This window comes from Rhinolophus sinicus, linkage group LG05, assembly GCF_036562045.2.
Source record: "Rhinolophus sinicus isolate RSC01 linkage group LG05, ASM3656204v1, whole genome shotgun sequence".
Lineage (NCBI taxonomy): Eukaryota > Metazoa > Chordata > Mammalia > Chiroptera > Rhinolophidae > Rhinolophus > Rhinolophus sinicus.
Genome location: NC_133755.1, coordinates 98,672,916 through 98,687,412, shown reverse-complemented (window position 1 = coordinate 98,687,412; position 14,497 = coordinate 98,672,916). Strand labels below are relative to the sequence as shown.

Sequence of the window (14,497 nt, the reverse complement as noted above, 5' to 3'; positions counted from 1 at the left end):
ATCCCCTCTGCTTTCCTCATTTGATCTCTGCTGGGCCAGCTCCAGACGCTCTGCGGGGCCACTGACTCAGGGGAAGTTGGGCACAGCGTGACTACTGGGAAATAATATATATCTTTTCCTAATTGCTAGGAGGCCCCAAAACAGACAAGTCTGAAATGGCTGCTGCACCAGCAACAGGAGCAGCAGCCCCGGGGTCAGAAGTGGCTGGCGGAGACTTTGCCCCACGGCAACCCTCCCAGGATTGACCTCTAGCATCAAGCCGCCACAAAGTGCTGAGTCACGGGGAGAGGCTGCCGTGTGCCAGGAGGCGGGCCCGGTGCAGTCACGTGGTGGGGGCTGTATCACAACAACGGCGCGGCGTGCAGCGCCCGCGGCTCCGCGCCGCTTCCTCCCGCGACAGACCCGCTCTCGGAGCATGCTCAGCTCAGCTGCTGGGTAGCGCGGCGTCCCCAGCCGCCTGACTCCATGGTCCAGGTTTTCCAGGCGGCCCTGGAGGCGGGGCTTGCGGCCGTCCTGGATGCTGGAAGCCGAGGATGCGATGTCTGAACCAGCTCTGTCAGGGCTTCATTCCAGCCTCGGGTGTCGTGTTTTTTTTTTGTGTGTGTGTTTTTTCCCCGCAGAAGAAATGACCAGGAATCCGCCTTTGGGCAGGGCCTGGAAAGGGCTGATTCAGCAAGATACGAGCGACCTTCTTTTCTCATTAACGATGTATCCTGGGCTGTCTGCTGAAAACCCACTCCCAGCAGTTGAAACCCAGTCCTGGTTGCAATCTACAGAATGAAATCGAGAAGAAGTAAACCTAAAAATGCGAAATATCGTCAAATAGAGGGAAATGACACGTTGAATATGACTTCCGGTGACCTGTGGTGGGTTTTGCCCCGCCTTGTAACAGTACTTGGCAAAGGCACCGTTGGAGGTCCTGGTTTAAATCTGACATAACTGCCAGGTGGTGCCACCACGAAGCACCTGATTTGGGATTGACCGGGGGCTCCTTGGGATGCTGGTTCGGAATTCGGGAACAGGGTAGGAGAGGCACCCTTCTGTGAGTATCAACCGGAATCTGGGGCCGAGTGACAACTTATGCTGTTGACTCTTACTACATTCAGCGTCACGTAGAGCTTTGGCTAGACTAGGATTTCGTATTATTGAACCGCCTCTTTCCCCGTTTCCTCATTAAAAACTGACACTCCCAGGAGGCCAGCTTCACGGTGTTGGGAGGGAATGCAGCAGGTGTAGGTAGAAAGTGTGTGTGCTTTGCAAAGTGTAAATGGCTACACCTGCGCTGCTTTCAGTGGCATTCGAGCCACATGAGTAATCTTAAAGTTTCCATTAGCCAGCTTTGAAAACTAAAAAGAAACAGGTGACTTAACTAATATATTCTGTCTTAACATATCCAAATTACTGTTATAGCAACATGTAATCAATGTAAAAATTAACGAGATATTTACATTCTTTTATTGTACTAAGTCTTTCAATCGATAGAATTCGTATCATTTTATACAGGTTATGGAAATAACGCCCAAGGAAGTTCTCAGGCGGTAGAGGGTGGAGACTAGAATTGAACGTGTTTCATCTGATTCCCAAGTTAATATTTTTCTTCTCATACCCTGCTCTTCTCCCTCTGCTCTTGTAAGTGTGAGGCCCCTATCACCTAAACAATAATCTGGTGGGTTCTTCATTAATTCAAATAATCATCTTCTTCCCCCACCCAGAGTTTATCTCTTTGGATTAGAGAAAACAAATTTTTGCAGATCGCGTTTGGTTAAAGCGAGGCCGACTCACTCCCGGCCCCCCGCGAGCGCCTTCCCTTTGACTCCGCCCTAACCACGCCTGCGCACGCCTCTTTGGCAACCCCCTTTTGCCTCTTCCGGCGCTCAGCCACGCCTCCTCTCCTGCACCGCCTCCTTTCCCCGCCCCCCGCCCGTAGTTTATAAAACCCGGAGCGAAGGATTGCGCACGGGAACGGCGAGCGAGCGGATAGGAAGACTGGGCATGCTCCGTGGCGGCGCAGGTTTTGGTCACAAGTAGGAAGAAGCTAGTGCACGACACCGGCAAAGAGAAGCGGGAGACGCTGCCGCACCGCGCCTGTGGGGTCCGTCGCCGCTGCCTCAGAGCAAGAGCGGGGCGGGAGCGGGAGCAGGCGAGGGGCGAGGCTGCCGGGCCGAGAGTTGCCCAGCCTGCCCTCTGGTCCTCTGCTGCTGAGCCCGCGCGTTTCGCCGGACTCCTGGGTCGGTCACCTGGGCAGCAAGGACCCCTCGCCGCGGAGCCGGAGCGGACCGGACCCCCCCAACCCCGCTCTCCATCGGCTGCGGCCCGAGGGCGCCCCCCAGGGGCGGAGCAGCTGCCGTCACCGCCGCCTTCCGCTGGCAGCCGAGTGTCCCGCTCGCGTCCCGCGCCCGGAGCGAGCCGCCGCGTCAGCCCTTAGGAGAAAGAGGAGGGGGCGGCCATGGGGCTGCTGTCCCAAGGCTCGCCGCTGAGCTGGGAGGAGACCAAGCGCCACGCCGACCACGTGCGGCGGCACGGGATCCTCCAGTTTCTGCACATCTACCATGCGGTCAAGGACCGGCAGAAGGATGTGCTCAAGTGGGGTGATGAGGTGAGTGCCGGCGGCCCCGGCTCCTCTGGACGCCTGTCAGGCCACCCTGCGCCGCCTTTGTTCCGCAAGGCCTTACCTTGCACCACGGCCCCAAGGCCCCATGGTGGTCCGCGTCCTGCACTGCGTCCAGAGGGTCCCCGGGCGTCTCCCTGCCCCGGCGCGCTGTCCGTGCCCTTGCGGGAGGGCGTCCAGGGCTGTCTGGGACGTGGAGCCCTGCTCTGAGCCTTCTGCCAGATCTCTCCCATTCATTCATTTGGGTTTCCCCCTCATTCAGCAAATGTGGATTGGACACTGGGAGGGCGCACGCATGAAAAAGTGTGACATTTGGTGCTTTGGGGAGTTTACAGTCTTCTGTACTTACCTGCCGGCCGCCTTTCGCGGTCCACCGTCCCGTCTCAAAATGCGCTTTCGCGATCACTATGAAAGTTGTCCTAGGAACGCCCGTTGCTATTGGGAACCAGGTCCTCAGGATGTTCGCTTCTGCCCCCCACCCCCACCTCATCCAGTTATCCTTTAAACCTCCAATTTCTCCTCATCACCTCCCCACCCCCACCCCCCACCCACACTTAATAAGTATAAATTGAAACACATGAGGGCTCAGTTTTCCTAAAGGGGAGAAACCTTCCTGGTGCTGTTTAATTCTAAATGAGAACTCTTAGCGCTTCAAAATTAGGATATGTTAGTGCCTTGCCATGGCCTAGATCTGGCATCTAAAGTACAAATCAGTGCTTCAACATGTGTTCTTCCTGGAGGTGAAATGTCTCTGGATTCTCAATATGTTGAGCAATTGTTTATTGTAATGATCTGGAAAGCATTGCTCCTGTTAGATTGAGTTTTTTATACCAGACCTTTGTGTGCCCTCTTCGCATTTTAAAAAATCACATGTGTATACAATTCAGATAATTAAATGACTTCTTGAAAAGTCCATATATTTTCGTGTTTTTACCATTTGCCTTCTCTGGCTTCGCAGGTGTAAATAATTTATCCTCTAGTCAGTGTTATCTAAGCGTGAAGGTGCTGCTTTGCCAATATAGAATCTCCCTGCAAAAAGTTAGTTTTTTCTACTTCTAAGGTTGGGAGATAATTCTACCTCTTGCAGTTGAAGGAATTATGTTGTTTTAAGTTAGAAAAGTATAATGACTAGTAATTCACGTTTCTGTAAGTAGTTTCACATACTTCTTCGGACAGAAATACAGTGTATATACTTGGTGATCACTCTTCAATTTTAGTCCAAAGTTCATTGTTTCTTTACAGCATCTGATTTGTATATTTGTGTATTGTGTGGTTTTTATGATCTCAATCCCCCTAGATGTTTTTAAAAATACAATGAAGAATATTGATTCCTTATACTTAATAAGACTATCACGTCAAACTTTTGAGTTATTTATTTGAGGGGGTGTGTATTGTGTTATGTGTAAATTATTTCTTACCATGGTGGTAGTTAAAGGAGCTTGAAAGCCAGAATCTCAGATTTATCAGGGAAGGCTTCCTTGAGGAGATGAGCCTTTGAAAAAGAGCAGGAAAGAAGTTAACTACTCCAGTGTTAGCTCTAATCCTTGTACATACCGTGTTTCCCTGAAAATAAGACCTAACTGGAAAATCAGCCCTAGCATGATTTTTCAGGATGACATCCCCTGAACAAAAGCCCTAATGCGTCTATAAGACCCAGTCTTATTTTCAGAGAAACATGGTAGTAGGAATTAACTATCACATCTACTGAATAGAAATCTTCAGGCAGGAGTAGACCATGAGCAAGCTTGTTTTGTTTGTATGCAAAAGCCTTGGTCAATAACTGAGAAACAGTCTGGGCAGATAAGAGTAGAGAAGGGTGTGGGGGGTGGTGTGGCCCCAGAGATGAAGGATGACCTTGGCAGACTGAAAGTGGTGTTTGGGGTGCGATATGTGGGACAGTGTTCGGGTGATACCAAAATACTGCTCTTTGTGGGAAATTTTGCGGTTGCACTTACAGGACCATAGACTTGGATTAAAAAAAGAGAAAAAATGTGCCTTAAAGCCATGGTCATAGATAGGGTTGGAAGAAAAGCCTGCCACTTTTCAAATGCTCAGCCCTGGTTACTCGGACAGTATATCTCACTGATAGTACTTAGCAAAAAGAACCCTGGATCTGGAGTTCCACTTGGGTCGTATTCCGAGGCCTGCCAAACTGCCTGTGTGACTCTGAGCCTCACCTTCCCTAATTGGCAAGTGAGAGGGCTGGACACACTTTCCCTTCCAGCTTTTACAATTTGAGTAAGTATAGTTTGAATAAAACTTTCTTAATGTATATCCTTCACACCAGAATGTTAGTCATTGAAATTCACCTGAAGATAATCTTTAGACTGCTGAGTAAAGAGCGCTTTTTCACCAATTGCCACAGTAAAAAATGGGTTGTATAATACAGGTGTGTGTATGCTGGCTTTTTGGAACTCAGAAAGTGAGAACTTTATAAATAGGTAGATTCCCAGATCAGCTTAGTGATGCCTGTTTCACCTTTAGTGTGACAGGTCCCAACTCTAGCCACCATGTTTTATGCTGTTTGTTATCTGTGGGAAAAAGAATTTCTAACTCTTAGGTGCCAGGAAGTATTAGGTTCGCTTTGCCACAGGATGGGGGATCAGGGGGAAATGTAAGAGGGATATTGAGGGGTGCTGTATTGCCTGCTAGGCAGTGTATATGTGCAAAAAAGTAAGCACTTCTCTCTCCACAGCTCACACGCAGCTTTTCCGGTATAGATTTTGTTTATAACTTGGAGTGTGCACATTAAAAGACAAACCTAGGAAATCTATGCTGCAAATGTGGCAATAAATAAGATTTGATTTTTTTCCTAATAATAATCACTCTAGTGTTAGCTACCTGGCAGGCCTTTTGAGCTACTTAGTGGCAGAGGCATTATCAGAATTGAAATCTGTCTGACACCAGGTCCATTTCTTAAACACATTATACCAGGTTTTGGATTATTTACAATGTATGAGATTTCATCAAATCTCCATTTACAGAGTTCAAACTCTACAGGTTGTAGAGGTGCCAGAACACAACATTTAAAAGCAAACATAATTTTTTTAGTTTATTTTTTTTAACCCAGTGTAATGTGGTTCTCAAAGGCAAGAAGTTAGCAGAAAAGTCCATGTGAACTTTGAGAGGAAATATATATGTCTTTAATATTTAAGTGTGTTCTTATACATAAAACCAACAAAACTGAGGTGGAATTTAAGGGCTGGTGTATCACCCATTGATTTGGAATTAAACATTTGCCTGGGTAGGTTAAGAGCGCTTATGTGACTATTTAGAAAATGCGTAAGTTGTTAATGATTAAGACCATGATCCTATAACAAAAAATAACATAATCCTGAGCTATAAATCTAGAATGGACAAAAGTGTAGTCATTTTAGTTTAACTGAAGGTTTTATGTAGCTTTGGACCCAATTGCTTAATCTCTCTTAACCTCATTTTTGTCATCTATAAAATGGGGACAATAATACCTTCCTTACAGGGTTACTAAGATTAAATGAGAAAATGTTGATGAAATAGTTGACAAGTGAATGCCTAGCCTTTTAAGTAAAGACATAAAGCGTAAAATGTTTTCTTGAAAAGTTTTTACTATCCATTATATCTCTTTTAAATAGCATGGCCATTGGGAAATGAGGCATTCCATGTATGTGGGCTGTTGTTTTTTAACCAATTAACTGAAATTTGCCTGTTTAGATATAATTATATTCTATTAGCTTAGTAATTTTTGATGGTATTTTGGTATTTTTAAATTGCATTTCAAAATCTAAAAATTTTTTAATGCATAATTTGACATAGACTTATTAGAATAAGATATTGAGCACAAATGAATTACTTGATAGTCGTTATGAGTCATGAAGATCTGGGTTTCTTACATAGGTCATTGTGTATTCTGTGGCACTTAAAACAAAGTTGTTGCATCTTTCTCAGCTGTCACTGTCGACATTAGTTTAAAAGCATTTATTGTGTCTAAATCATAGTGGTGAAATCAAGGCAAAAAGTGAATTTTTTTTTTTTCTTTCAAAATTACCTTTTTTACTAAGAGGTTCATTTTTGAAGGTTAAAAAACCAGATAACTGACCCTATGTTTATATTAGGAATTGAGGCTGAGAATTCCAGCTTGGCTTAAATATGTGCTTGACTGCTAGTTCTGGGGTAAATCTGTTTTGTTGTTTTCCTGTTCATTTTGTATTATGTGGTGTGGGCTTTTTAAACCAATTTCATTGAATTACAATTTACATACAATAATATGCACCCGTTTTAAATGTACAATTCGGTGACTTTTAACAAGTGTATATAACCGGATATCTGCCACCAGCTGAAATGAAAAATATCAAACATTTGTATGTATAATACTTCCATCACCCTCCAGAAGTTCCCGTGTTCCCTTTGCAGAGACATTCACGTGTGTGTATGTGTGAAAGGGAAACACAGCAATTCAGATGATTCTGAGAAGCTTACCCTATAAAGAATGTGGCCATTGATTAGATGAAGAGAGGGAAGGCATTCTAGGCAAAAGAACAATGTATTAAGTTGGTGGAGCAATAATTGCGGTTTTTGCAATTTTTTTTTAACCTTTTAAACTGCAATTACTTTTGCACCACCCTAATAATAAAGGCAGGAAGGTGATAAATAGCATCGGTATGTGAGGGTTATGTGCCCTTACGTGTTGTTCAAGGGGAGTGCATACTGGGTCTGACCAGTTTGAGGAGGTCTCTGTATCATTCTGGGTAAGTAGAGGTTTTGCTGCACTTTAAAGGCCTGAGGAAAATAGAATGGAAGAGAAAGGCTCATTACTTCTGTACACCAGGCTCCAATAGACAAATGTTTCTGGACTTCTGAACCAGCCAGTTACTATGATCTCACCATATCACTTCTATTAATACCGCTTGTAGTAATGTCTGCAAGTGGTGTTGGCAACTTTTAGCAGTACTAGCAAATGCTAGTATTCTGTGTGTGGCTTCATTTTGAAGTAAAAAATCTAGGTGAAGTTCATTAAGACCCCAGGTCTTGAGAAAAGATGTCAGAATATTAATTGAACTTTAACATCAGATTTTGTGTTTCTGAACATTGTTAGGTACTCGAGTCATCTGAACATATGTTTAAACTTAGAAAACTATACCTGGGGCACCACGGGTGTTGCTGGTATTATTGGATGAATGACCCATATACTAATGAGCTTGCTAATTAATATTCTCCATTTATATGTTCATGATTTAACCAAATTGGGTTTTTAAAAACATTTTAACAGCTTTATTTAGATGTAATTGACATACAATAAACTGCATATTTAAAATATGTGCATATTTAAAATAAGAACTCTTTTATACGTATATGTTTGTAAAACCATCACCACAATCCAAATAACGAACATATTCATCATCTCCAAAAATATCCTCATGCCCCTTTGCAATTTTCCCTCTTCTCTTCGCCACCCTTCCCAGGCAACCACTGATCAACTTTTTTTTCACTGTAGCTTAGTTCGAATTTCCTAGAGTTTTATATCTAGGAAATCACACAGCATGTACTTTTTTGGTCTGGCTTTTAAACTCTGCATATATGTTTTTGAGATTCATTCATGTTGTTGCATGCGTCAGTAGTGCATTCCTTTTAATTGCTGAGTTGTGTTCATTGTATGGATATACTATAATTTGTTTATTCATTATTGTTTCCAAGTTTTAACTATTACAAACAAAACTTCAATGAACATTAACATACAAGTCTTTATAAGGACTTATGCTTTCAATCTTGATTATTATCTAGGAGTGATGTGTTTTAACTTTTAAAGGAAACTAGCAAACTTTTCCAAAGTGGTTGTACCACCTTTTATATTTCCATCGGCAGTGTTCCAGTTCGTACACATTCTTGCCAACACTTGGTATAGACAGTCTTTAATTTTAGCCATTCTAATAGGTGTGTGGTAGTATTTCATTATATTTTTTTTATTGTATCTCCATAAAGACCAGTGATGTTAAGTATCTTTTCATGTGCTTATTTGCCATTTCTATTTTTTTTGTAAGGTGTGTTAAAATCATTTGTCTATTTGAGTTGTTTTCTTATTACTGAGTTTTGAGAGTTTTTAAAATATTCTGGATGTAAGTCTTACCAGATATGTGCTTTGTACATAGGTTCTTCCCATCTATTTTCATTCCTTTTAACTATATCTTTTGAAGAACAGAAATTGTTCATTTTGATGAAGCCCAGTTTGTCTATTTGTTCTTTTATGGATCATGTTTTTGGGGCGGTATTTAAGAAATCTTTCTTTAATCCCAGGTCACAAAGGTTTTCTTCTGTGTTTTCTTCTAGAAGTTTTATAATCATAGGTTTTACATTTAGGTCTATGATTCATTTTGAGTTAATTTTATACAGGGTGCAAGGTATGAATTTTTGGTTTTGGTTGATTTTTGCGTATTACCCCAGGACCATTTGTTGAAAAGACTTTTTTCTCCGCTATCAAAGGCCCTTGCACCTTTGTCTAATATCAGTTGTCAATGTATGTGTGGTTTTATTTCTGGACTCTTTGTACTGTTCCATTGATCTATTTGTTTATCTGTAAGCCAATACCACACTCTTTTTTATTACTATAGCTTTATAATAAATCCTGGGATCAGGTAGTGTCAGCTGTACGACTTTGTTCTTTTTGAACTTGTTTTGACTCTTCTAGGTCCTTTGAATTTGCACCTGAATTTTAGAACTAGCTTGGCAATTTCTACCAAAAACCAAACAAACCCTAATGGAATTTGAACTGGGATAGCATTGAATCTGTAGGTCAATTTGGGGAGAATTGACATGTTAACAATAATGAGTCTTCCAACCCATGAACAAATACATCTGTCCATTATTTTTGGTTTCGTAAATTTATCAGAGTGTTTGATATTTTTTGATTCTATTGTAATTGGTATTATTTTTAAGTTTTAATTTCTGATTGTTCATTGCTAATATATTGAAATAAAATTGTTTTTTATATATTCTGTATCCTGCAGCCTTACCAAACTCACTTTGAACGTGTGGAATACATTCTAATAACTTTTTTAATGTCTTTCTTTGTCTGCCAATTTTATCATCTTTGTCATTTAAGGTCAGGCCTAATTTATTTCTCTCTTCATTTTGAATATGTTTTCCTGCTTCTTTGCATGTCTGGTAATCTTCGTTGGATGCCAGACATGAATTTTACCTTTTTGGATACTCGGTATTTGTATATTCCTAAAAGTATCCTTAAGCTTTGTTCTGGAATGTAACGATTTGGCGGTAGTTTGTTTGATCCTTTCAGGTCTTGCTTTTACAATTTATTAGGCAGATCTGGAGAAGTCTCAGTTTAGGGCTAATTATTTCCTTCTACTGAAACAAGACCTTCACAAGTACTTTCTTCAGTGGCCTTAAAGTAGGAGTTATTCCATTCTGGCTTGTGGGAACACACCCTGTCCCAGCTATGAGTACTTGCCTCACACGCATGGATTGATGGACTACTGAATCCTTAACGGGGTCCCTCTGCAGATCTCCAGGGTTTTCTATGCAGCTCGCTTCTCTTTTGTACTGGTCCTGTGAACGCTAATTGACTTGGTTTCCTCAGACTCCATCTCTTCAATTCCTGGAGTCCTCTGGGCTCTGCTTCACCTCCCTGCCCATTATCTAGAGCCTCTCTGGGCTAAGTTGGGGCAACTGTAGGGCTCACTTAATCCCCCCCGCCCCCCATATCTCAGGGATCTCTGCCTTTTTATCTGATGTCCAGTGTCTTGGAAAAAAACCTATTCCTTTTATATTTTCTCTCTATCTTTCTCTGGTTGTTTCAAGTTTGGAGGGTAAAATCGATTGCTGTTACTCCATCTTGATCAGAAGTGGAAGTCTTTCCCATTGTTTCTATTCTTTCAGCTCTACTGTCCTTTGTCTGTAAAGGCTGGCTACCCTCGTGGTTGTATCTCCAACAACCAAGATTGAGCCAGGTTTTTAAAGGATTTTCTTTTCTGTTATGCTATAATGTGCAACACTTGGTATCACTGTTATCATCCTTTGACCAAGTATTTGGTAAAAACACAATTGTTTTTAAAGCTTGCACCCATTTTCTGAATGGACTTTAATTTGAAGATAGGAGTCCAAGCTTCGAGTATTCCCCCAATTGGCTGTGTGATCTGAAGTATGGAACGTAAATTTTTTGGACCACAATTTCCTCATCTGTAAGACAAATAGGATTTTTTTTATCATTTGGTTTTGAATCGCATGCTTTTATATAGATACATATATTTATATTTATAATTGTATCCTTTAACAATTTTCAGAATGCTTCGAACTTCGTACAACTTATGAAAATCAGCACATGCATATAGAAATGGTAGAGTCCATTTCCTTGTCCTGTCACCTTTTGGGTTTTAGCATTTTACTAAGATAACATATTTTACTGACTACTGAAAAACTGATCTAATTAAAAAGCCATAGATACTAGGTTTCCAGAAATTTTTTCCTTTACTTCCTCAGTAAACCTGGTGAGCCTCATAACTTTTTTTTATAAAATGCAGGTTGGTATTGCAAAACGTTTCCCTCAGAAAAGCTGAGAGTTAATCTTTACTTTTGTGTGGCAAAATACTATGAAGGCTTTATTTCCATGATGGATGACTTGTGAATTAAGAAGTGTTGACTGAGTATCTCCTGTGTAGCGAGGACGTACAATGCTGGGCCCTGGGGTTCAAGAGAGAAACCAAGAAAAGTGAGAAGCTCTCTGTCCTTGAAGAACCCCAGTGGTTGGTGGGGTGGCTTTGCTCTGTACCTAGAGATCCTGGGAGTCTTAGAGATCGGGGTACCTTGTGGTAGGATCTAAAAGGGAGACGGAGAAAGCAAGGGAAGGGCGTGTGCGAATGTGAAAGTATGAAGATGCGTGAAGGTGAGGGAGCACTGCGGGCAGGGCGACCAAAGCAGGGAATAGGGACCGACTGGAGGTTGAGGCTGGAAAGGTGGGTTGGGTTCAGGCTGTTGAAGTTCCTTTGTAATAGCCCCTGAAGGGACACGTGATCTTCTAAGTCGAGGACTGGTACAAGGAGGTTTTTCCTAGGTAGATCCCTTTGGTAGCAGTAGGAAAAATGGGTTGGGAGGGGTCACTAGGGACATGGAGCCCATACGACAGAGGACATTTCTACAGAGGAGAGAGAAGAGTGTCCAGCCCGAGGCCCTAGAAATAGAGTTGTGTATATTACAGAGGGCCTTTGGAGGAGTCTGAGGGCCTGGCGCCCGAATGGCGGTGCCTCTCCCCCAGGTTCCTAGCTTAGATGACCAAGTGAGTAAGAATCCCTGTGGGGACAGTTGCTCAGGGAGCTGGTTTGGGTATTCTGGTTTGGAACCCCTTAATGTAAGGAGCCCAGTGCTCATCCAGTAGAAACCAGGTAGACAGTGGGAGACGGAGCTGGAGCAACACCTGAGCCGGCTGTGTGTGTGCCTGGGCAGCCCAGGCCTGAAAATGGTAAAGCCAGGGTAGAGAGCACATAACCCAGAGAGGAAACGTGGGCGGGGCCTGATATTCACCACTTAAGTCACAGGGGTTTAGTGGGGGATTCTGAGAAGGACCCCTGGGGGAGAAGGCTGGCAGGCTGTGGAGAGGTATGGCAGGATGGAATCTGAAATGAAGCCATTGGATCTGCTGGCTAGGCAGGAACTGGAGGCTTTGGCAACAACCTGCTTCAAACATATTAAGAACTTGGGAAAAGAGCAAAAATTGGTTTCTGGCCAAAATAAATGGCACAAAGCCCGTGCATGTTTTCACAGTTTGTAGAGTCCTTGAAATCTTGATTATAGTTTTCAGAAAGAAACAAAATTGAACTGAGAAAGCATGTGAGTTCGGGTTACTCCGGCACTGTCTTCGTGGCTCTATGTTATCTCTATCGTATATTGAAACTGATTGTAATGGATTGAGCATGCTATGGATGACGGATGACCCTGAATCTCCACTCAAAGGCTGGGTTTCTCAGACATTAAGAATATTAGTAAACATGAATAAGCCTCAGACCTCCAGCCAAAAGAGCTCATTTTGGATACATCTTTAAATGTACCTGGAAAACTTGGTTATCTAGAGTGCTGTATCCTTGGAGAGCTCATACGGCGAAAGTTCTACTCTGTTGATCACTCTGGTGAGCTTTCTGTGTTTTTAGATTTTCGTGTCTGTTGGTCAGGATTTGGTAGTTAAACTTATTTCTACAACAAGATTACAAAAGAACCCCAAAACCAGATGTCCCTGATTACATAAGTATTCACACAGACCCACTGTCTTCTTTGTCTCCCTTCCCCCAGCTCCTCTTTCAGTCCTATGAATTCAGTTGACTACTTTCTTTTTGAACTGGATGCTGACTTAGCCCTAAAACAAAACCCTCAGGCATGTGACTCCATGAGCCTTTACCTGGAGGTTAGTAAGACTCGGCTTGCTTTTGGATCACCCGTAGGGGTCATGGGCTGGGGTGCACAGAGCTTCACACATTTTAATGCTCTGGAGAGAGAGTCAAGATCTTGAAGTAACTGTGAAAGCTGGCTGGCACTTCTATTTTAAAGAGTTAGGGATTGTAGCAGTTGACCTTAAACCCTGGAAAGATTACTTTTTTTTTTTTTTAAATCTACTTTGTAAAGTATATATTCTGAACTGTAAGCTTCAGATGAACGTAAAGAGGTTACTTGGGGGTGCTTCCTTATTTCCTTCTAAATACGCTTGTAAGGTATGTTGTTATCCATACACTTTCAACAGTCCTGCCTCTGCTAAGCAAGCTAGTCCTCTGCAGGCCCCGGGGCCACCTTGGCCATGTTAAGTTCTATCTAGGGGTCATCATCTGCTGACTCTTACTCAAGAGGTGAGAACTAGGAAGTAAACAGAAGTCCTCTAAGTACAAAGTTCATGACTCCTGCCAGTGTGTCTCAAGCCCTCACCCAGAGATCAAAGCTTTGGGTAACAAGAAAATGCATTTGAATAAAATTAACATTCCTGGCAATGCAAAGTAATGTATTTCAGAGTGAAATAAAAATTGGTGGTTAAATGCTAAGAGGAGTTCTGGCAGAGTTTAATCACAGAAATAGTAGTTTAGAGCTGGAAGGGACATTTGTTTCCCCTTATTTTCTAGATGATGAAACTAAGGCCCAGAGATAAAACACATTCCAAATGTCTCCAATCGTAGTGTTTGTGAGAAGAGGGGGAAAATTAAGACTGCTCTGGGCAGGGTAACCATCTTGCACAAGTCTAGGAGGCACTAGTGTGGTTGGTGCCCCTTGGGGGTAAGGACGAGAAGGGGATCACAGTGTTGGGGTGGGGGGTGGTCAGCAAAGGTTTCTCTGAAGAAGCGGCACTGGACTTAAGACCCACAGGAGCCAGCTATTTGAAGGGCTGAGGTGAAATCTTTCCAAGCCGAGAAAATAGAAGTATATCAAGGCCCTGATGTGGTTGTTGGAGAAACAGAAAGGCGGCCAGTGTAGCTGCAGCGAGGTGGTGGGGGGGAGGGGAGGGAGGGATGGAAATGAAGGTGACGGAGGCCGGAGGTGGGCTTAATGCTCTTGGTGAGGGGGCTGGGAGTTTGTGCTGAGTGGGCCATTTGAAAGTTTTATGGAGCGGAATGACTTGACGTGCTTAGTGAAGGAACCCATGTCTGCCTAAGGCAGAGTGAGGCAGTATTGTACACTAGTAGCTTTCACCTTTGAGATCAATTAGTACCTGAAACAAATGCTGTTTGAAACCGTATTTTGGTGAAATAGTACTTCCTGCTCCTAAGTGACATATTCTGATATTCTACTCTATTTCAGAATTTTTTGTAATGTTGATTACAACCCACCATGGCCCACTAAGGAGTTATAACAAGCATTTGAAAAATGCTTATACTGTTCTGCCTCAATAAGTGTATCCCTGCCCTAGAGCTAGAAAAGAATCCCTAACATTTGAGT

The 14,497-nt window shown here is 42.8% G+C and overlaps 1 protein-coding gene across 4 annotated transcripts in view; it reads left to right on the top strand.

Annotated features, from left to right (window-relative positions):
• Positions 1-504: 504 nt before the first annotated feature.
• The window catches only part of GCLC (glutamate-cysteine ligase catalytic subunit), a 45,570-nt gene continuing 31,577 nt past the window's right edge, over positions 505-14,497 (top strand). The window contains exon 1 of one of the 4 annotated variants that reach the window (XM_074333090.1): positions 505-1,042. Coding sequence is in view for 3 of the 4 variants with exons in the window: in XM_019734673.2 (XP_019590232.2) it covers positions 2,447-2,596 (150 nt within the window). In the remaining variant the exon portion in view is untranslated. Of the gene's footprint in view, positions 1,043-1,958; positions 2,597-14,497 lie in introns of those variants that run through there. The other 3 variants (XM_019734673.2, XM_019734675.2, XM_074333091.1) reach the window with 3 other exon arrangements.